General features: G+C 44.3%; 1 protein-coding gene across 4 annotated transcripts in view; it reads left to right on the top strand.

Annotated features, from left to right (window-relative positions):
• SEC31B (SEC31 homolog B, COPII coat complex component) overlaps positions 1–20,413 on the top strand; it is a 33,366-nt gene extending 12,953 nt beyond the window's left edge. For all 4 annotated transcript variants that reach the window (XM_069460113.1, XM_069460114.1, XM_069460115.1 and 1 more), the window contains 19 exons: positions 226–325; positions 452–613; positions 1,192–1,326; positions 3,741–3,971; positions 5,894–5,968; positions 6,232–6,330; positions 6,686–6,785; positions 7,309–7,487; positions 7,708–7,834; positions 8,198–8,343; positions 9,059–9,232; positions 9,753–9,914; positions 15,769–15,940; positions 16,720–17,034; positions 17,282–17,340; positions 17,622–17,768; positions 18,068–18,187; positions 18,945–19,016; positions 19,248–20,413. In XM_069460113.1, the coding sequence (XP_069316214.1) occupies positions 226–325; positions 452–613; positions 1,192–1,326; positions 3,741–3,971; positions 5,894–5,968; positions 6,232–6,330; positions 6,686–6,785; positions 7,309–7,487; positions 7,708–7,834; positions 8,198–8,343; positions 9,059–9,232; positions 9,753–9,914; positions 15,769–15,940; positions 16,720–17,034; positions 17,282–17,340; positions 17,622–17,768; positions 18,068–18,187; positions 18,945–19,016; positions 19,248–19,427 (2,755 nt within the window). In that variant the 3' untranslated portion in view covers positions 19,428–20,413. The remainder of the gene's footprint in view (positions 1–225; positions 326–451; positions 614–1,191; positions 1,327–3,740; positions 3,972–5,893; positions 5,969–6,231; positions 6,331–6,685; positions 6,786–7,308; positions 7,488–7,707; positions 7,835–8,197; positions 8,344–9,058; positions 9,233–9,752; positions 9,915–15,768; positions 15,941–16,719; positions 17,035–17,281; positions 17,341–17,621; positions 17,769–18,067; positions 18,188–18,944; positions 19,017–19,247) is intronic.
• Positions 20,414–20,751: the final 338 nt, after the last annotated feature.

Raw genomic sequence — 20,751 nt, 5'->3', positions numbered from 1 at the left:
TGGGAGGCAGAGTAGTGCAACACATAGTGCATAGGCTCTGGGGTTTGACTTGGGTTCTGGCTGTGCAATTGTCTGAACGTTAACTTTTCAAAGCCTCATTTTCCTCTTTTGTAAGATGAAATCAGACCACTCATTTTATAGGGCTGATACTTATCTAAGACATGTAAGCACCCTACTTTAGTAGGCGTTCAACAAATGTTAGTTCTTCTTTCTTTCTCTTTTTAGGGGGATCTTGTCAGTGTCTTGGAGCCAGGCTGATGCTGAACTGCTACTCAGTAGTGCCAAGGACAACCAGGTCTTGTGCTGGAACCTGGGGAGCAGTGAGGTAGGCTGGCTCTTCTGTGGGCATGCTGGGATGGGAGATGAGACGGCAGCAGTATCCCAGCTGCAGCCATGTGTTTTGGGTTTTGTGGACTGTGTGGTCCCTAATGACTCTGTTCCCTCATATTAGGTGGTATATAAACTACCCACACAGAGCAGCTGGTGCTTTGATGTGCAGTGGTGCCCTCAGGACCCTCCAGTGTTCTCTGCTGCCTCCTTTGATGGCTGGATCAGTTTGTACTCTGTGATGGGTAGGAGCTGGGAAGTCCAGCACATGAGACAGGCTGACAAGGTTTGAAGGGCTTGGTGGAGAATGCTAGAGGGAAGGGACTACCTCTATTTGTGGGAAGAGAGAAGGACATACATCCTGAGAAGAAATGGGGACTATTGGAGACTGGGAGACCAGGTCCCTGGGTTTGGGAGGGCTGAACTGTTGCTTCAGTGCTCATCTTCCTGGGAGGGTGTTAGTTTCTGCCACAGTACAAAGGAGTACACAGTAAAAAGGAGGCCTTCACCTTGACTTTTATTATTGGATGTTCCCTGTAGTATTTCAGGAACAGTGGATCTCTGTGATGGGACCATTATTTCCAGAGTATGAACTATCTTTTCTCTCTCTCTCCTATAGATCCATTTTGTACCACATTCCATTGTAGGCTTTGAATGTAGTAGGCTTTCCCAGAGCCTACTGCCTGGGAGTCCCACCCTCACAACCAGTCCCAGTCCCATCCCCATCCCCTGGAATATGGGAGTCTGGCCTTTCTAGGTCAAATTGAGTATCTCAAGGATTCCTCCTAAAATGGAGTTTGTAGATGGAGTTCTTAGCTAAGCTGCCACTTCAGGCTAGTGATGCAGATGTCTTTTTTCCCCTAGATCTCCTCTTCCTTCAGCAAAGGCCAGCCTCTCCCACCATTGCAGGTACCAGAGCAGGTGGCCCAAGCATCATTGATACCTCCCCTGAAAAAACCCCCCAAATGGATTAGAAGACCTGCAGGCGTTTCATTTGCCGTAAGTGCAATGAGTGTATGGCTATAGTTGTGTGTGTGTGTATGTGGCTGTGAAGCCTGCCATATGCCCAGCATGGAGTTAAGTTCTCTAGAAGATTTATTCCCACCGCCTCTGTCTCAGATCAGGTCCCTCTTTACCTCTCAAGCAGAGAGTTACTATTCCTTCTCTACCCCTTCACCCATTCCACACCATGTTTGTGGTGCCAGTTCTGAAAAGGAATTGATTGCCTTAGACCTCTTGCTTACGGAGAACAGCCTGCAACTCTATCTGAGTTTTCTCTGACTCTTTCATGTCTGGGCTGGTAGTAAGGAATACAAAGAAGGAAAATAAAAATAGATTTCATCCTGTCATTCCTCTGCTCAAAACCTTTGAGTCTCCACTGCCTTATAGACTCAAGGCTAAATGTGCACAGGGCATCATTTCCCCTTCCAGTGCCATCTCATTCTCATGTGTTCCCTATGCTCCAGTTACATGTGACTCCTTTCTGCCTTGTGAATAACTTCTCAGCTCCCCTGCCTCTGCTGTGCCCTGCCCTTCAGCTTCTTTCCTGGGCCCGCTGAATCCTACTGTAGCCTTTTAAGGCCTCCCACTTAAATACCACCTCCTCCATGATGTCTGTCTTTAACCCTAGTCAAAATTAACCTTCCTCTATAATCCCACAGATTTATACTCCTGTAATGATACATTCTAACTGCACTAAAGTTATTTATAAACATGTGTGGAGACCCTACTAAGTAATGGACTCCTTAAGGATAGGGACTATGTCTTGTTCATTTTTATATCCCCAAAACAGTGCTTCTCAGATTTTAATGTGCATATAAATTACCTGAGGATCTTATTAAAATTCGGATTCTAGTTCATTTGGCCTGGGATAGGGCCCAAGATTCTGATTTTTCCAATAAGCTCCTGGGTGATACCCTTGCTGGTCTTCAGACCAGCACTTTGAATAGCAGGGCCCTGAAGTACCTAGTACAATGCTTTAAATATTAGATTTGAATTGAAAACATGTATAAAAGTAGAAGTTCTTATTTTCAAAGGAAACAGTTTTATTAAGGAGGTAAGATTACCACACTCAAAAGAGGCAGTGAGCTTAAGAAAAAAAGAGGTAGGGAGGTGAAGAATTCTGAGCTCAAGAGGCCTGAGTTCTTATCATAGATCTGTCATTTATTAGTTGGGTAACCTGGAGCAAGTCACTTAACCTTGCAGGACTTCAGTGTTCTTATCTGTAAAACAGGTATAGTAATGCCTGTCCTGCTTCAGTTAGTGAATTGATATGAACCTCAAATGAGAATACATGTAAGCACATTGTAAAACTATCAAGTACTATGCAAATCAAAAATTAAAATGGTTTTGTTAGTAGTAAGCTGTGGTATAGATTTTGTGCTGAGGAGTTAAGATAAAGAAGAATTCTAACTGGGAAAGTTCACTAAGGAGGCAGAGATTAGAAAAAGAAATAGTTAAGAGTTAGAGAGTAAAGCAGTAGTTGTCAACGTTGGCTAGACATTGGAATAACTTGAAGAATTAAAAAAAATACTGATGCCTCCTTCCACCCCCAGAGTTTCTGATTTTATTATTTGGGGTGTGGCCTGGTGACTCCAGATACCTCTCCAGGTGGTTTTAATGTGCAGCCAAGGTTGCGAACTGCTGGGGTAAAAGGAGCCATTCTAAGCTCCTATTCTGTGCCAGGTGCTTATATAAAGTATCTAATTTGATGAGTAGGATGCTCCAGGTAGAAGTGGTGTTGTGGGCAAAGGTACAGAAGCAGGAATGCACCAGGCATTGTGGAGATGTGGAGCAATCACATAAATGAGCAGGAAAGAGAGATGCTGGGAAAGATGGGTTTGGCCCTGATTTTATGAGGTTTTGTGCACTGCAGGAAGAGGAACTTAAGCTCTCTCCTGTGGCTTTGTGACACAAATATAAGCTCCTGAGTAGCAGCAGGGTGGTACAAGCAATAGAGTGGTAGTCTAAGGCTTGGGTTAGAGGAGGGAAAAAACAGAATGCTAGCAAATGATTCCAGTAATTTGGGTGTGCTAGCATGGAGGAGACCTGCGTGAGAGACTGAACAAGAAGAGGTAAGATTTTGCTTCCTGGCTATAATGGGTACAAAGGCTTTGAAAATGCTTCAGTGTTTAGTCCAGGTGACTGGGAGAATGGTGGTAACAGGACAGGTGAGCCGAAGATGGTACAATGTGGTGAAGTTTTAGTATGATGGTGCTAAGAGTGCAGAAGTGGTTTTGGTATGAGGGCACATTTGATACTTGATTCCTGATCCTATTCTACTCCCAAGAGCTCTCTTATTATTGATTTCCTATCCTAGTGATGACCAGTAGATAGCCTCCCTGTGATCCTGACTTGGTGTTCATTTTTGGCTTAAAGGTGTAACCTTTACCCGTCTTGCTTTTCCTCACCAGTTTGGAGGTAAGCTGGTTACCTTTGGCCTCCCCAGCTCCCCTGCCCATCATGTGCCACAGCCTTGCCCCCGCCAAGTCTTCATCAGTCAAGTCACCACAGAATCCGAATTGCTGATACGATCAACTGAGCTGCAGAAGGCCCTGGAATCTGGAAATCTCCTGAGTTATTGTCAGAACAAGAACCAGCAAGCTTCACTGCAAAGTGAAAAGATGCTGTGGCAGTTCCTAAAGGTAGAAGGCCTGAAGGGTGGCTGCTCCCCAAAGCCTGGAACTACAACCACTGTCAACTCCAGGAGAGGCACAACCACATTGTCACCCAGATTACAGAGGCCCTAACTCTCATTGCTTTTCCCCCCACACTACACCCACCCTCTGGACACAGAATCTTCACCCTTTACCAGAGGCTTATAGGCCATTTATGAAACGGCTAGGGAAGATGGAGAGTATAAGAGATGTTTTCCTTTGTTGCTACTATTGCTGATGTCCTAGATACTTTACCAGAGCCAAGGTGAAGGTTTTCACAGGATCATGCCAAAGGGCAGATAAAGTGATGGGAAGGAAGAAGAAAGGAAGGAAAGAGGAACAGAAGAGAAGGAAAAGATTTGTTTGAAGGGTACCTTGTCATAAGAAGGCTTTGAGTTTGTTTCAAGGAACCCAAGGCAAGTCCTTGTGGGTGGGCCACTGTACTCTGGAGGTGTGGATTCAGTTCCCATTCTAATTTAATTTCAAATTGTATATGACATCAGGAGGAGTGCTATTCCTGTCAAAGGAAATGAACAAGTGAGAGATCTGAAGGAAGAGAGGGAGCTGACTGGTCAGGCAGTGGGAGGATTATGCAAATCTCTGGAATTGTAGAGAGGAATGCAAAAAGAAGGGTAAGCCGTGTCTGAGCTGAGAGTCTGAGCTTTAAACATAGCAGAACTTTATGAAGGTAGACATTGGGAAACTGGGAAAGAGAAGAAGGATTTGAGAAAGATTGTTGGCTATAGAGTGAAGCTAAAGAAAGAGGTGGAAAGAAAAGAGTAAGAAATATGTTCCTATTATAAGCAGGCTGCAAGCTCTAGGAGTGATGAGGTGGGAGAGAGAACAGAGGGAGTGGGCAGGAGTTCAGCCTTTACACTACTGAGCAAAGGAGACAGCAGTACCTATGGGACAGAGGGGAGTCTGGTTTAAAAGCCACCCAAAAGCTGCCTATCATGATGGTTCCTGAAGTCAAGTGTAGATGAACATTTCCAAGAGCATGAAGGAACAGGGGGCCCAGAGAGACTGTGAGAAAGATCATTGTGAGAATTCACGTTCAGTGTGGAATAAATGAAGGTCTAGGCCAGCTAACCCAGATTAGGGGGGCTTCAGGAAGGCTTGTTCCTCAGTGTTTGGGACACTGAGTGGGAAGCTGACTTTATTTACTATATCCATGCATCTTCTACCAGGGGTCTTCTCAACTAAACATTCAGACTCTCAAGGCTACTGTAGGCTACATTTGGCATCAGTCTCCTCAGAGGGATATGGGCCAGGGACCTCAGCAGGGTAGCATCAGGCGGTCTTCTGTGGGAGTCCTTTCAGCAGTCCACGCAGCAATCCAGAGTTCTCGTCTTCAGCAACTCATAAGACAGTCCAGGTGCAAGGAGATGAGTCGTACATCAGCAGGTGTAAAAGTTGCCTTGACTTAGGAGCTTCTTGCCCACAAAAGCCAATATCTCTTATGCCAGCTGCAAAACCGTAGCTTCCAGAATCCCTGCAAGGGATCTGTCCAGTTACAAAAGTCATTGCAGTCAGGGAAACGTAAGCATAGTGTCCACATAAATTATTTATAGTTTACATAGTTCCAGTCCAGATGCAATTCACCAATCACAATGTTGACTAGAAACATCTGACATTTTACTCTTACCAGGTTACCAGGGTAACAGAGTTAGGAAGTCAACTGAAGGTTAAATTCTCATGCAGAAGGGGTGAGGGGTTATGTTAACACTGCCCACATCCAGGAATAAATCAAATCTGGGGAGGAAAAGGGAGAGATGTACTGCTGAGGGCACTTCTGGTAGTACAAAGAACTATATTTGACAGTACACTGGCATAGACATCCAGCTTGGTGCATCACAAGGGTCATTCACATTCATTTAATGGAGACTTTTCTGTGTTCTGTGGTTTCTTAGGTGACCTTAGAGCAAGACTCAAGAATGAAATTTCTGAAGCTTTTAGGATACAGTAAAGATGAGCTTCAGAAGAAGGTAAGCTGCTTTTCATATCAGAAACATGTACTTGTTGCAGAGAACAAGAGAATCCTACCAGAGGAAACCCATCTCAGAATATCTCTTCCTGAGCTTAATTATTGCATATGTGAGCATTTTACCTCCTGGAGTTAGGCTTTTTTCAGGGAAATAGATCAAGAATCCTAGGAGTCCAGTTGGTGTGGTGTGGAAGTGGGATGAGCATGTAATGCTTATTTGACTTTATGCTGGGAAGAGTGGTACTCATAAATTCCTCCCTGCAGGTGGCCACATGGTTGAAGAGTGACTTGGGGCTAGGTGAGAGCCCTCAGCCCAAGGGAAATGACCTCAGCAGTAACACACAACAGGCCTTCTGCAGCCAGGTGTGGTAGGCGCCCACTCAGCCTTACCTAGGGTAGCACAGGAGATTTGCCATTAGAGTATCTTCCGCTTCCTGGCCCTTTGCTTGCTCTCAGTAAATGCTTAGCTTCTGCTGAAGTCTTCAAACTCCTCACTCTCGTGGAACTAGAGACACAGAGTCCATAAGCTTTTGGGTTGGGAGTGGAGCTGTGTCTTAACCATGAACTAGGTCCCTTCCCAAACCTTACCTGGTTATTCTTTCAGTTTCACCCATTAAGGGCTAAATCGTAGTGCTCTCAGAGAGAGCTACTAAGCCAGCTCTGTGCCTGTCTTCTGAGTTTGTTTCCTAAGTAGTCACCTCTGTCCTTCCTTATACAGGCTTCCAAACACACCACAGAGGAAGCCTCTGCTTCCTCAGCCTTCTTTGATGAGCTGGTCCCTCAAAACATGACTCCATGGGAGATCCCCATCACAGAAGGTACCCTGATCCTAAGGGAGAGAAACTCTCTGCTTGGGAGTAAGTGGGCCCAGAGTTCTTGGACTTGAGACATTCCTTCCTTGTCCCCGGCCTCCTTCTCCCTTCCCACTATCTCAAATGCTGGGTGAGTCTCTTACCAGTTTTAGCTTTCTCTGGTTGTAGATTTTCACAGATGGGTCCTTCTGATGGAAGGCCTTCTACCAAGAGCTTTTTTTCTATCCTTGTCTTCTTGCTCAGAGAAGATGTATGACCCTGCCCATGCTAATCAAGCACATGTCACACCTGTGATACTGCCACATGAGTTACCTCCCTTGCCTTGGGTCCTGTCTTTAGTTACTACTATACCTGGGTACCCCTGGGATTTTATTGCCAAGAAATTATACTTGAGGGTTTTTTTTTTTTTTTTTTGGAGCAAGGCAGGCTGGGTGATATAGAGATATAGGTGGTGTGCTGTGAACCCTTCTGGGGAAAGGAAGCTAGGGTCTGAGGGCAGTCTAATTGGAGGGGATGCCTCTGTCTGCAGATGCTGATGGACTCTTGATCCAGGCTCTCCTGCTTGGGGAACTGGGCCCTGCCGTGGAGCTGTGTCTACAGGAAGAGCGCTTTGCTGATGCTATCATCCTGGCCCAGGCTGCGGGCACAGATCTGCTGAAACAAACACAGGAGCGCTACTTGGCCAAGAAAAAAACAAAGATCTCCTCGGTAACTGCCTGTTATACAGGAGAAGAAGGGAGGGGATTACTTGGACCTTGTCAGGTGGGACCAGTGTTTAGAGTATCTGCCTGTTTCTCTCTCTCTCTTTACTCTACCCCTACTTCACACTAGCCCCTACTCAGTGGTGTAACAGGAAGCCTATGCATGACTCCTACTGCCTATACCAGATGACTGGCTGATGGCCTTCTTTTCTCTCTGCCCATTACAGCTTCTAATCTGGGTTGTGCAAAAGAATTGGAAGGACATGGTGTGTACCTGTAGCCTGAAGAACTGGAAAGAGGCACTGGCCTTGCTACTGACATACTCGGGCCCAGAGAAATTCCCTGAGCTCTGTGGTAGGTGTGGCTCCAGCATGGAGTCAGTGGACACATGCAGGGAGGAAGCAGAGGAACAGCTTGAGCTCTGGGAGGCCAAGCCTTGTGGTCAGCGCGAAGGTTTGGCTCAGCCAGTGTGCAAAGACTATAATGCATGCCCGTACTTTTAGTGGGGATCGTTTATTGTTCTATTTTACTTTGTCTTGTCACATCATGAGGCAAGAGCTTTGCCCTTCAATGTAGAACAGGGTTAGTCTCAGTGTTGTCTTAAAGCCACTCCAGCTACTTGTCCCACAGCTCAGTGTCCTCCACTTGTTCCAAATAGGAGAAGAAGGTGGCTTACTGGACAGCTATGCCATTAATGAAGTTTTTTTCTCTCTGCAGACATACTGGGAACTCGCATGGAGCAGGAGGGCAGCAGGGCACTAACCTCTGAAGCCAGACTCTGTTACGTGTGCTCAGGGAGTGTGGAGCGGCTGGTAGAGTGCTGGGCAAAATGCCACCAGGCTTCGTCTCCCATGGCTCTGCAGGTACCCCTTCTCTGCAGGGTACTGGCTACTCCATACCAGGCCCTTAAGAGAGTCTAGCAGTAGAGATGTTCAGAGATATCCGAGGCAAGTCTTCTAGTTACAGGTTGGAGCCAAGGTGTTAGGGAAAAGTGAAGGTCCCAATGTCTTGGATCTTCACCCAAGGGTGAGATTATCACCTCCTTCCTTCAGGGTAGACTGAGAAGCAACAGCTTGGTATTAACCTTCATAGTATTTTCCCATTTTGGGTTTGGTTCCACAAGTTTATTCAATATCTGAGTAATTGTGAGCTTGGCCTTTTTATTAGCTGCTGTGAAAATTTGTGTGGATATTAACTATCAGGTGCTTTGCAGGTAACTAGAGAAGGTGCGGGTCACAGACTTATGGAGAGACAAAAGTCACACTTGAAACAATTAGCATAACAGAGTCTATGATTGATGATATACTAGCAGAAAGGATACAGAAAGAAAAAGAGAAGGCAGAGATGTACAAAAATCTAAGACCCAGGTGGGCCCAGTTGAATCCAGTCCTAATACCTTGGGAGGTTAGGACAGAGCCCTTCTCTGCCATGGCTCTTACATATCATTGTCTGCTGCCTTCACCTGGGTGCAGCCAGGTGCCCTCTACCAGTAGTAGAAAATCCTTGGTGACCTGCCTGGACTTAGAGAGCAGGATGTGCTTTGAAGAGGGCTTACCACCCTCATCCTTGTCCCTATAGGACCTGATGGAGAAGGTGATGGTCCTTAACAGGAGCTTGGAGCTACTGCAGGGTTCTAATGGGGTGAGCCCAGGCCCTGCCACAGCCTACAGGGTCACTCAGTATGTCAACCTCCTGGCATCCCAGGGCAGCCTGGCTGCTGCCATGAGCTTTCTACCCAGTGACTGTGCTCAGGTGAGTGGGGCCACATGGAAAGCACAAACCACTTTATTCAATCAACTAACACTGACTGAGCATTTCCATGTTCCAGGAACTATGCTAATGCTGTAGCTCCTACGATGGATAACATCTAATCCCTCAAGCAAGTCATAATCTACTAGGGGAAGATCAGATGTCACTAATTTATAGTGCCATAACAGAAGCTTATACTAAGTGCTGTGGGACTGCAGGGAAGGGGCTAATTTTGCCTGGAGAAGTCAAGGAAGGCTTCCTAGTGGTTAAAACAGCTGAGCTGGACCTTCAAAGAAAAGTAGCCTACCAGCAGATGTAGGGCATTCTAGGTAAAAAGAACAGCAAGAGGGGGAGGTATACAAGTGTTTGGCAGGGATTAGGGAACTTTGTGAGTCATTTAAAGTAGCTAGAGTGTAGAGGGTCTGCTGAAGTTTGACTGCTATATGGAGCCAGGCTTGTAAAAAAGGATGTTTGATTGTTTTTATTTACTTAACACAGCCCTTCCTTATTACAACTCTTATAGCCACCAGTTCAGCAGCTGAGAGATCGGCTTTTTCATGCCCAAGGTTCTGCTGTCTTGGGCCAGCAGCCTCCCCCTTTCCCCTTCCCTCGGATTGTTGTGGGAGCTACCCCCCACTCTAAAGAGACATCATCTCACAGACTGGGATCCCAGCCTTCTCACCAGGTAAGACCTTATTTGTTAATTCATTTGTTCATTCATTCAAAATACTTATATTCCAGGCATAGTTCTAGGCACTTGGAATATATTAGTGAATAAAACTGAAAATTCCTGACTTCATATAGCATAGATTCTGTTGTTTTTCTAGTAAATGTTTATTGAACAACTACTAGACTCTTAGGACATAAAGGTGCACAAATCATGATCCTTGCTCTAAAGTTGCTCATAGTGCAGTGGAAAGATAGATATGTAAAAAATAACTACAGTAAAATGCATAAATGCCATGATGGGTATGGCAAGGTGCTATGAAATCATATAGAAGAAAGCAGTTTACTATGTGTATGTATGTGCAGAGGGGAGAGAGAGAGAGGGAGAAAGGGGGCAGTTCAGGGAATGTCTCAGAATGAGTATGATGCTTGATTTGAATCTTGAAGATTAGAAGTTATTTAGGCAAAGGAATTGGGTAGGTAAAGACTGTTTCAGGCACCAGGAACAGTATGTACAAAGACATTGAAGCAAGAGTTAGCAGAAGCCTTTCGAGGAACTAATATTTTAGTGGGGCTGCAACACAGGTGTTTGTGGCCATGAAGTGAGGTTAGATGAAGCTGGAGCAACAGGTAGGAGAGAGATCACTAAGGACCTGGCATTCTGTGCTAAAGAACTTAGATTTGACCCTGAAGATGGGGAGGACCTATTGAATATTTTTATTCAGGGGAATGACACGATTAGCTATATGTTTAGGAAGGCTGGGCTGGGAGGCAGTTAGGAGGCTATGGCAAGAGATGATGAGGACATGAAATAACCTAAAGCTAGACAGTGAGGTTGGATTTGAGATATTTAGTAGATAGAATTGACAGAAATTGCTGGGCGAGGTGTCTCATACCTGTAATCCTGCCATTTTTTGAGGCCAAGGTGGGAGGATCACTTGAGGTCAGGAGGTCAGGAGTTTGAGACCAGCCTGGTCAACATAGTGAGACCCCCATCTCTACAAATTTTTTTTTTTTTTTAAATTAGCCAGCATGGTGGCATGCACTTTGTAGTCCTAGCTGCTCAGGAGGCTGAAGCAGGAGGATCACTTAATCCCAGGTGTTTGAGGCTGCAGTGAGCTTTGATCACACCACTGTACCCCAGCCTGGGCAACCAACAGAGCAAGACCCTGTCTCAAAAAAAAAAAAAAAAAAAAATTGAGAATATTCCCCAGGTTCTGGCCAAAGTTCCCAGGTGGGTTTGGTACTGTTAACATGTGAGACCATGAGCTAACTAGAGGAGCTGGGGAACAAAATCCAGGGAGATTTGAAGATAGAGGTATCAGGCAGAAGCACTGATGATTCATCTTATCCTGCGTTCAATTCCCACCCTAATTCCTTTTCTTTCTTCCTTCCTCTCACTTCTCTCCCCGTCCCTCCATCCCCTCCCCTCCCTTCTATCTCCCCTTTCTCTTTTCTATTTTGAAATAATTGGAAGTCTCCTGCATCCCAATGCCACCTTACCCCATGCTAACATCCCATATAACCACAGTACAACATCAAAACCAAAAAATTGACAGTAGTACAATCCACAGATTAAGATTTCACCATGTACTCATTTGTGTGTGTGTATATAACTATGCAGTTTTGTCACATTGTGGTGTGTAACCATTACCACTATCAAGATACTCAGTTTTACCATCATCACAAGACTCTCTTGTATTACCCCTTTATAGCCACATCCATCCTTCATCCCTAACCCTTGGCATCACTAATGTATTCTCCAGCTCTATAATTGTTATTTCTCAATTGGTACATAAATAGAATTATATAGTACGTATGCTTTTTGAGATTGGCTTTTCTCACTTTAGCATTGTTTCCTTGAGGTTCATCCAAGGTATTGTGCATACCAATAGTTCATTCACTCTTATTGCTGAGTGGTATTCCATGGTATGGATGTACCACAGTTTTCTTGGCCATTCACCCTTTGAAGAACATTTAGGTAGTTTCCGATTTTGGGCTATTATGAATAAAGCTGCTATGAGCATTTGAGTGTAAGTTTCTAAGTGAAAATAAGTCTTCATTTTTCTAGGATAAATACCTAGGAATGTAAGGATACAATTGCTGAGTTGTATGGTAAGTCCATTTTTAGTTTTAAAAGGAACAGCCAATCTATTTTCCAGAATGGTTGTACCGTTTTACATTCCCACCAGCAATATAAAAATGATCTACTTTCTTCACATCTTCACCAGGATTTTCTGTTATCACTGTTTTTCAACTTAGTCAATCTGATAGGTGTGTGGTAATAGCTCATTGTGATTTTAATTTGAATTTCCCTAATGGCTAATTGTGTTGAACATATTTTCATTTTTGTATTTGCCATTCTTGTATCTTCTTCAGTGAATGTCTGTGTATGTCTTGCTTAATTTCTAATTCCATTGTTTTGGGTTTTTTGCTTTTGTTTTTTGGGTGTTTTTAGAGACAGGGTCTCGCTCTGTCATCCAGGCTAGAGTACAGTGGCACGATCATAGCTCACTGTAACCTCAAACTCCTGGGCTCAAGCGATCCTCCTGTCTCAGCCTCCAAGTACCTGGGGCGACAGGTGCATGCCACCACATCTGGCTAATTTTTTTTTATTGTAGAAATGGAGTCTTGCTATGTTGCCCAGGCTGGTCTCAAACTCCTGGCCTCAAGCAATCCTCCTGCCTCAGCCTTCCAAAGCACCGGGATTACAGGCGTGAGCCACTGCACCGAGAATGGATTGTTTGATTTTTTAATGTTGAGTTTTGAGAGTTCTTTATATGTTCTAGATCCAAAGAACATATAAATCACATTGTTGAATATATAATTTGCAGATATTTTATTCCAGTCTATAATTTGTCTTTTCATCTTTTTAACAGTGTCTTTCACAGAGCAAAAGTTTGTAATTTTATGAGGTCCAATTTATAAATTTTCCCACCTATGGATCATGCTTTTGTTTGTTTTTTGGAGGTTTTTTTGTTTTTGTTTTTTTGAGATAGGGTCTTGCTCTATCACCCAAGCTGGAGTACAGTGGCACGATCATAGCTTACTATAACCTCCAACTCCTGAGCTCTACTGCCTCAGCCTCCTGAGTAGGTAGAACTACAGGCATGTGCCACCATGCCTGGTTGATTTTTTTTTTTTAATTTTTTCATAGAGATAGGGGTCTCGCTATGTTGCCTGGGCTGGTCTTGAACTCCTGGACTCAACCAATCCTCTAGCCACAGCCTCCCAAAGTACTAGGATTATAGGTGTGAGCCACCATGCCTGGCTGGGTCATACTTTTGGTGTCAAGTCTAAGAATTCTTTGCCTAGTCCTAGTTCCTCAAAATTTTCTCCTATGTTCTTCCTAGAAGTTTTATAGTTTTATGCTTTATAATTTTCACATTCTGTTTTTTGGTTAATTTTTGTATAAGGTGTGAAGTTTTATTTCCAGATAATTTCTTTCTATTTTTAGTAGAGACGGAGTCTCACACTCTTGCTCAGGCTGGTCTTGAACCTGACCTCGAGCGATCCACCCGCCTCGGCCTCCCAGAGTGCTAGGATTACAGGCGTGAGCCACCGCGCCCGGCCTTTTTTTTTTTTTTTTTTCCCATGAAGTTTTACATAAGGTATGCCAATGGATATCCAGTTGGTTGCACCAGCACCATTTATTGAAAAGTCTGTCCATTCAATGATTTGATTTTGCTCCTGTGTCAAAAATTAATTGGGCATATTTGTATGGATCTGTTTCTTAGTTCTCAGTTCTTTTCCATTAGTCTGTGTGTCTATCCCTTTGCCAATACTACTCTGTCTGGATTACTACCACTATATAGTAAGTCTTGACATGGGAAAGTGTAATTTCTCCCACTTCATTTTTCTTTTTCAAAATTGTTTTGACCTTTCCCTTTCCCCATAAATTTTAGAATAAGTTTGTCTATGTCTTCAAAGAAACTTGCTGAGATTTTGATAGGAATTGCATTAAAGCTATAGATTAATTTAGGGAGCATTGACATTTTTATTGAATATTCCAGTCCATGAACATGATATGTCTCTCCAGTGCTCTCTCCATCAGCTTTTTATAATTTTCATCATACCAATTCTGTACATATTTTGTTAAATTCGTACTTAAGTATTTTTCTCTTGAGCAATTTGAAATCAAATGATATTACATTTTTTGTTTTGGGTTTTCTTCATTGTCAGTATATATTACTAGAAATACAATTAATTTTTATGTGTTGATCTTGTATTCTGTGACTTTCCTGAACTGACTTATTAGTTCTAGGAGTTTTTTGTGGACTCCATGAGGTTTTCTAAGTAGATAGTCATGTTATCTGCAAATAGAGTTTTATTTCTTTCTTCACAATCTGTATGCCTTCAATTTCTTTCTCTTGCCTTATTGTAGTGACTACGACTTCTAGTACAATGTTAAATAAGAATGTTGGGCATGAATGTCATTGCCTTGTTTCCAGTCTTGGAGGGAAAACATTCACTCTTTCACCATTAAGTATGATGTTAACTATAGGTTTTTGTAGATGCTGTGTTTGAGGCTGAGGAGTTTCCCTCTATTCATGTGTCTTAGTCCATTTTGTGCTGCTATAACAGAATACCACAGACTGAGTAATTTGTAAAGAACAGAAATTTATTTCTAACAGTTCTGGTGTCTTGGAAGTCCAACATCAAGGCACCAGCAGGTTTGGTGTCTGATTACAGGGTGGCACCTTGTTGCTGCATCCTCTGGAGAGGAGGAATGCTGTGTCTTCACGGGCAGAAGGAGGAAGGGAGGAGAAAGCGAACCCACTCCCATATACCCTTTTTGTAGTGACATTAATCTATTCATGGGCACAACCCTCATGGCCTAAACGCTTCCAAAAGGCCCCACCTCCCAACGCTGTTGCATTGCGGATTGAGTTTCCAACACATGAATTTTGGGGGACCACATTCAGACCATAGCACCTTGTGTACTGGATCATAAATGGGTGTTGAATTTTGTCAGTTTTTTTTCTGCATCATTTTCTATGATCATATGATTTTCCTTCTTTAGCTTGTTGATTTGGTGTATTACACTGATTTATTTTTAAATATATTGGACCAGCCTTATATGACCTGGAATAAATTCCACTTGGTTATAGAATATTATATTTATATACATTGTTAGATTTGATTTGCTAAAATTTTATTGAAGATTTTTGTGTCTAAGTTCATGAGAAATATTGAGCTGTAGTTTTATTTTATGCTGTCTTTGTCTGGTGTTGGTATTAGGGTAATACTGGCCTCATAAAATGAGTTAGGGAGTGTTCCTTCTATTTTCTGGAAGAGATTATATAAACTTTAGTGTTAATTCTTTGAATACTTGGTAAAATTCTCCAGTGAAACCATCTACACCTGGAGATTTCTTTTTTGGGAGCTTTTTAATTACAAATTCAATTTCCTTGTTTTTTTAATTTTTATTTTGTTTAAATTAAAAAAAATTTTTTTAGACTAATCAAGTGCAGTAGTGAGGAGGGGGAAACATTACAACAAGGAGTTCATAATTTCTTTAATAGTTATAGGACTACCTAGTTTTCTTTCATTTTGGCTGAGTTTTGGTAGTTTGTGATTCTTGAGGAATTGCTCCATTTCTGCTAAGTTGTCAAATTTATGGATGTAAAATTATTCATAGTATTTTTTATTGTCCTTTTAATGGCTTCAATGTCTGTTGCAATATTGCCTATTTCATCTCTGATATTGATGATTTATGTCTTCTCTCATTTTATCTTTATCAATATTTATAGAGGTTTATCAATTTTATTGATTTTTTTTCAAAAAAATAGTTTTTCATGAATTTTCTCTATTGTTTTTCTGTTTTCAATTACTTACTTTTCCAAGAGCTGACCTTTTTTTTCTCTTCGCAGGTTCCAACTCCAAGGCCAAGGGTTTTCACACCTCAGTCATCCCTAGTGATGCCCTTGACACCTTCCCATCCTAACCTTTATCAGGGCTCCAGAATGCAGAATATAAGTGACTACAGGGTACCTGGGCCCCAGGAAGTCCAGCCTTTGCCTTTGGGCCCTGGGGTGAGGCCTGGTGAGTGAGTGAATGAAGATTTGCCTGAGTAGAGCACAGATGTCTCAGGGAAGCAACTGGCATGACCACCATGGATTGGGGAGGCAGTATGTCTTTCTAGTGAGAGGAGCTTAGAAGTTGAAGTCTGAATTCCTGATTCTGTCACTTACTGACTTTGTTCCTTTTGGTAATATACTAAAGTAGTTTTTTTTTTGAGACAGAGTCTTGCTCTGTTGCCCGGGCTAGAGTGCCGTGGTGTCAGCCTAGTTCACAGCAACCTCAAACTCCTGGGCTCAAGCCATCCTCTTGCCTCAGCCTCCTGAGTAGCTGGGACTACAGGCATGCGCCACCATGCCTGGCTAATTTTTCTATATATATTTTTAGCTGTCCATATAATTTCTTTCTATTTTCAGTAGAGACGGGGGTCTCGCTGTTGCTCAGGCTGGTCTCGAACTCCTGAGCTCAAACGATCCGCTCGCCTCAGCTTCCCGGAGTGCTAGGATTACAGGCGTGAGCCACTGCACCTGGCCACTAAAGTAGTTATGTTGGTTATTTCGATGCTACAGGATTGTTTTGCAGGTTAAATAAGGAATATAGTTAAAGGTACTTTATAAATTATAGATCTCCATAAACATGTATTAATTATTTATTAGATTTTTTTTTTTACTTTTTTTTATTATTATTTCAGCATATTGTGGGGGTAGATTTTTTAAATTGCTGTCCTATTCCTCCGTAATGTGCTCTGTGACTCTCCTGAATTGAAGTTTGGTGGCAAATACCCTGTTTCTGTTCTACTTCAGCTTTGTCTCAGCCACAACTGTTACGAGGGCAAAGAGCTCAAGCTCCTAACCCTGTGGGATTCCTCGGAACATGCCCTCTTCCTGGCCCCTCTCCACCCATGGCATCCCTAGACATCATGCAGCCTGGCCCAACCCCCCTGCCTGAAACTTCTAGACTGCTCTCTCTGCCTCCTGTGAGACCACTAGGTCCCAGACCCATGAGCTCCCAGCCCCCAGGCCCTCCTGCCAGCTTCCCTGCTGCATACCCTCCTGGAGGGCCAGGTGCTCCATGCTCTAGCACCCTCACAGCCACTGGCATCTTGACTTCCCATCCAGGTCAGTCTTCCTTCCATGGCTTCCCTCTTTTGGGTTATTGCCTCCTTTTCCTCCCCTCCCCATGATTACCTTGAGAGTCTTTTTCTTCAGTGAACTGGGACCCCTTGGGGTGGAGAGTGGCTGGGAGTGTGGCTGGTCTGCAGAGGGAGGTATGGTGGACTCCAACTAAAACAATTTTTCCAGCCTTCAGACCAGAAATTTCCAATGTTCCTGACTATGCCACTAAAAACCTATTTTTACTCTATAGCACCTCAAGATTCCTGGAAAGATGCTCCAGCCCCCAGGAGAAACCTCCAGAGGAAAAAGGTCCATGCATCTTTCCCTACCCACTCCCTCATACATTCACCAGTGACCCACATTCCAGTTCCTTACAGAATTCAGTCAGTCTTTCCCATTTTCAGGCTGTCCTCACTTTTCTATCCTCAGCACCCTCCTCTTTCCCTCTTACATACTCATACCAGTCTTCCCATTTCCCTGTTTCCCACTCACACTTCTGTCTCCTTGTTCACTGTAATTTCCACCACTCCCTGAAATCAGGGCCTATGGAGTCTCTTAGCTTAGACTCATGTGCCTTTCTCTCTCTTTAGCTGCCAGAGACATTTATGCCCCCAGCACCAATTACTGCTCCAGTTATGAGCCTCAGCCCTGAACCACGAAGGATCCTTCCCTCACAGCCCCCTGTCTCCAGTATGAGTCATGCTCCCCCAGGAGCCCCAGGAGAACTCAGCCTGCAGGTGACAGGGACAATGTGTTACCCTCCCCTGGGAAACCTTCCAGCCCTCCTTGGGTGTGGAAAAGTGGGGAGCATGTTAGATGGGTCTCATTCCTCAAGGTAGAGGCAGTCTCTGAGCTGGGGGAAACTGGATTGGGTACCAGGTGTCCTTACTGCAGAGAAGAGGGGAGAGTGCTCCTCTCCCCAACTCTGCTGTGTCCTAATGGGAGCAGTGTGATTCTGAATCACTGTGGACTAGTCCTTAGAGAAGCCATGAGAAGGAAAGCTTGCCTGTCTGTCTTTTTCCTACCTCTTTATCAGCAACTTCAGCAATTGCCACCTGAGGAGATGGAAAGGAAAGAGCTGCCCCCAGAGCATCAGTCCTTGAAGACCAGCTTTGAGGCACTTCTCCAGCGCTGTTCCTTGTCTGCAGCTGACTTAGTGAGTCTGAACCTTCCCCACAATGCTCTCCTCACACCCCTCGCTGGTTCTAGGACCCCTCAGCTATAGACCAGTTCTTTGTATGACTCTCTTCTCACTGTCCCTTAACATGCTGTCTGTATCTTATATTTATGTCCATGAGGAACAGGGGAGGGACTTGGATTCTGGTCTGAAGTCTGGCTCCTCAGCAGGACTCAACAGCATCAAAACTTAAAGGCAGCAGGAAGTCCTAGAAGGAGGGTGAAGCCAAGAATAAGGAAATCTGCCATTCATTTGCTGGCTGTGTCATCTTGAGCAAGTCACTTACCCTCTGGGTCTCCATTTCCTCCTCTGTGAAATGGAGCAAGTAGCATTAAGCCAATCTAGCTCTAATATATTGTGATTCTTTATAACCCTATGTAGTGTTAGACTTAGGGGCTGGGGTCAGAATCCATTTTTTGAGGCTGGGCATGGTAGCTCAAGTCTGTAATCCTAGTACTTTAGGAGGCTGAGGCAGGAGGATTGATTGGGGCCAGGAGTTCGAGACCAGCCTGGGCAATAGTGAGACCCTATCTCTACAAAAAATAAAAAAACTTAGCCAGGCATAATGGTGTATGCCTGTAGTCCTAACTATTCAGGAAGCTGAAGCAGGAGGATCGCTTGAGCCCAGGAGTTTAAGGTTGCAGTGAGCTATAATGATGCCACTGCACTCTACCATGGGCAACAGACTGAGATCCTGTTTCAAAAAACAAAAATAAATCCATTTCTCTCCTTGCAGAAGACAAAAAGGAAGCTGGATGAGGCAGCCCAGCGTCTAGAATATCTGTATGAGAAGATCTGCGAGGGGACAGTAAGTACAGCTAGCTGTGTTCCCTCTGCCTCTTGCCCTTCTGCCATCACCCATGGCCAAAGGAAGCCCAGTGTCTTTTCTTCCCAAAGATCTCCTCAATCTGGGTCCCCACAAAATACATACATCTTTTCTGGACTAGGCTCCAGAACTTGAATCCTCTCTTATCCCTTCTATGCTGCCAGGGTGGAGGCTGATATGGGCTTACTAACTCAAGGGTCAATCTCTCCACAGCTCTCGCCTCATGTCCTGGCTGGGCTCCACGAGATTGCCCGGTGTGTGGATGCAGGAAGCTTTGAGCAGGGCCTCGCAGTGCACGCGCAGGTGGCAGGCTGCAGCAGCTTCAGTGAAGTGTCCAGCTTCATGCCCATCCTGAAGGCTGTACTCACCATCGCACACAAGCTGCAGATCTAAACCGGCCAGCCCCTCTTGCCAGGAGGCCACTTCTGCTGTTACTTAACTCCTCCCTGCAGAAAAGGGGAATTTTGGAACAGATTCTATTGTTTTTCCCAATCCTCTTTCCTTGCTGGCAGGTATGTGATGCTGTAGGCTTAGCTCCAAACAAACCAGTTGAGTGCCTGCTTTTTCCCCTTTATGCCTGGCCTTCTAGGATCTACCCAAGATTCTCTCAGCCCCAGAGGCAGAGCACAGAGTCAGTTCTTCACGTTCCCTAACACTGTACTCTGACAGGACCTGGGGCAGGATATCTTCTCCCCCTGGGATATTCTGTTTAACTGGCCTGTGACAGAGTGAACAGGATCATTATTTCCAAGTCTACCTCTGCTGTAACCTACCTTGTGGATCTTTTGTTTTTCCCTTCTGTGATTATGAGCCTGACCTTACCTTCTCCCTGCCTCTGACTTCATATTTTCAGGTCCATATTTCTCTGTGGCCCAGGAGCTGGGGTAGAATTGACTGCTGTTTACCCTTTGAACAAGTCATAGACGTGAGGGATGGGTACTGAGCAGAACCAAGAGAGGAAACTTTGGCCCTTTTTAAACAAAACTTTTCATGTGCCAGCATTATTAAGGATGGGCTAGGTTAGGTGGAAGGTGAAATGGGTGAACTGCCTTGCTGGAAGCTGTCATAGGCTATTAGAGAGGAGCAGTGGGACCAGAGGCTATGGGGAAAGGCCCTTGACTCCACTTATGTTTGAGCCCTGGCCCAAGGCCCTAGACTATTCATTCTGTGATTATAAGCCCAGTTCTGGAATAGGAACCATATTAATGATGGTTTCTTTTCCAGCACTGCTCCTCAAGGGCTGGGGCGCTTCTCCCCCTCAGCCACCACATGTCTCAGGGCTACCTTCTCTGGTTGTATTTTCATTTGATGCATCACATTTGATTCACGGATATACTTAATGGTGCAATAAAGCCACTTTGATTTGGTTTCCTCAGTCATCTCCCAATCATTGTCTCCTCTGGGTCCTATTTTGCCATTACCTATCTTTCTAATCCTCTTTGTTCTTGCTTCCTGCACCCTAGTAAGGCAGGGGAGAAGCTTGGGGAGAGATAAGAAGTCAAGAGAGTTAAAGAAAGGAAGGTGTCCAGTTCCACTGAATTAGGCTGCAAGGCTCTCCTTGCAGCATTTGTGGCCACTCTGCTGAGAGTGTGTGTGTGTGTGTGTGTGTGTGTGTGTATCTTCATCCGTGCCTGACGTTCAGCTCCAGGGTTTTCCCTACACCACTTCAGGGCTGAGCTCAGCTGCACAAAGGGACTGGGTGTGAAGCCAGAGGGTA

The sequence above is a fragment of the Eulemur rufifrons genome, chromosome 28 (assembly GCF_041146395.1).
Source record: "Eulemur rufifrons isolate Redbay chromosome 28, OSU_ERuf_1, whole genome shotgun sequence".
In the NCBI taxonomy this organism is placed as follows: domain Eukaryota; kingdom Metazoa; phylum Chordata; class Mammalia; order Primates; family Lemuridae; genus Eulemur; species Eulemur rufifrons.
This window is presented reverse-complemented; position numbering and strand designations above follow the sequence as displayed.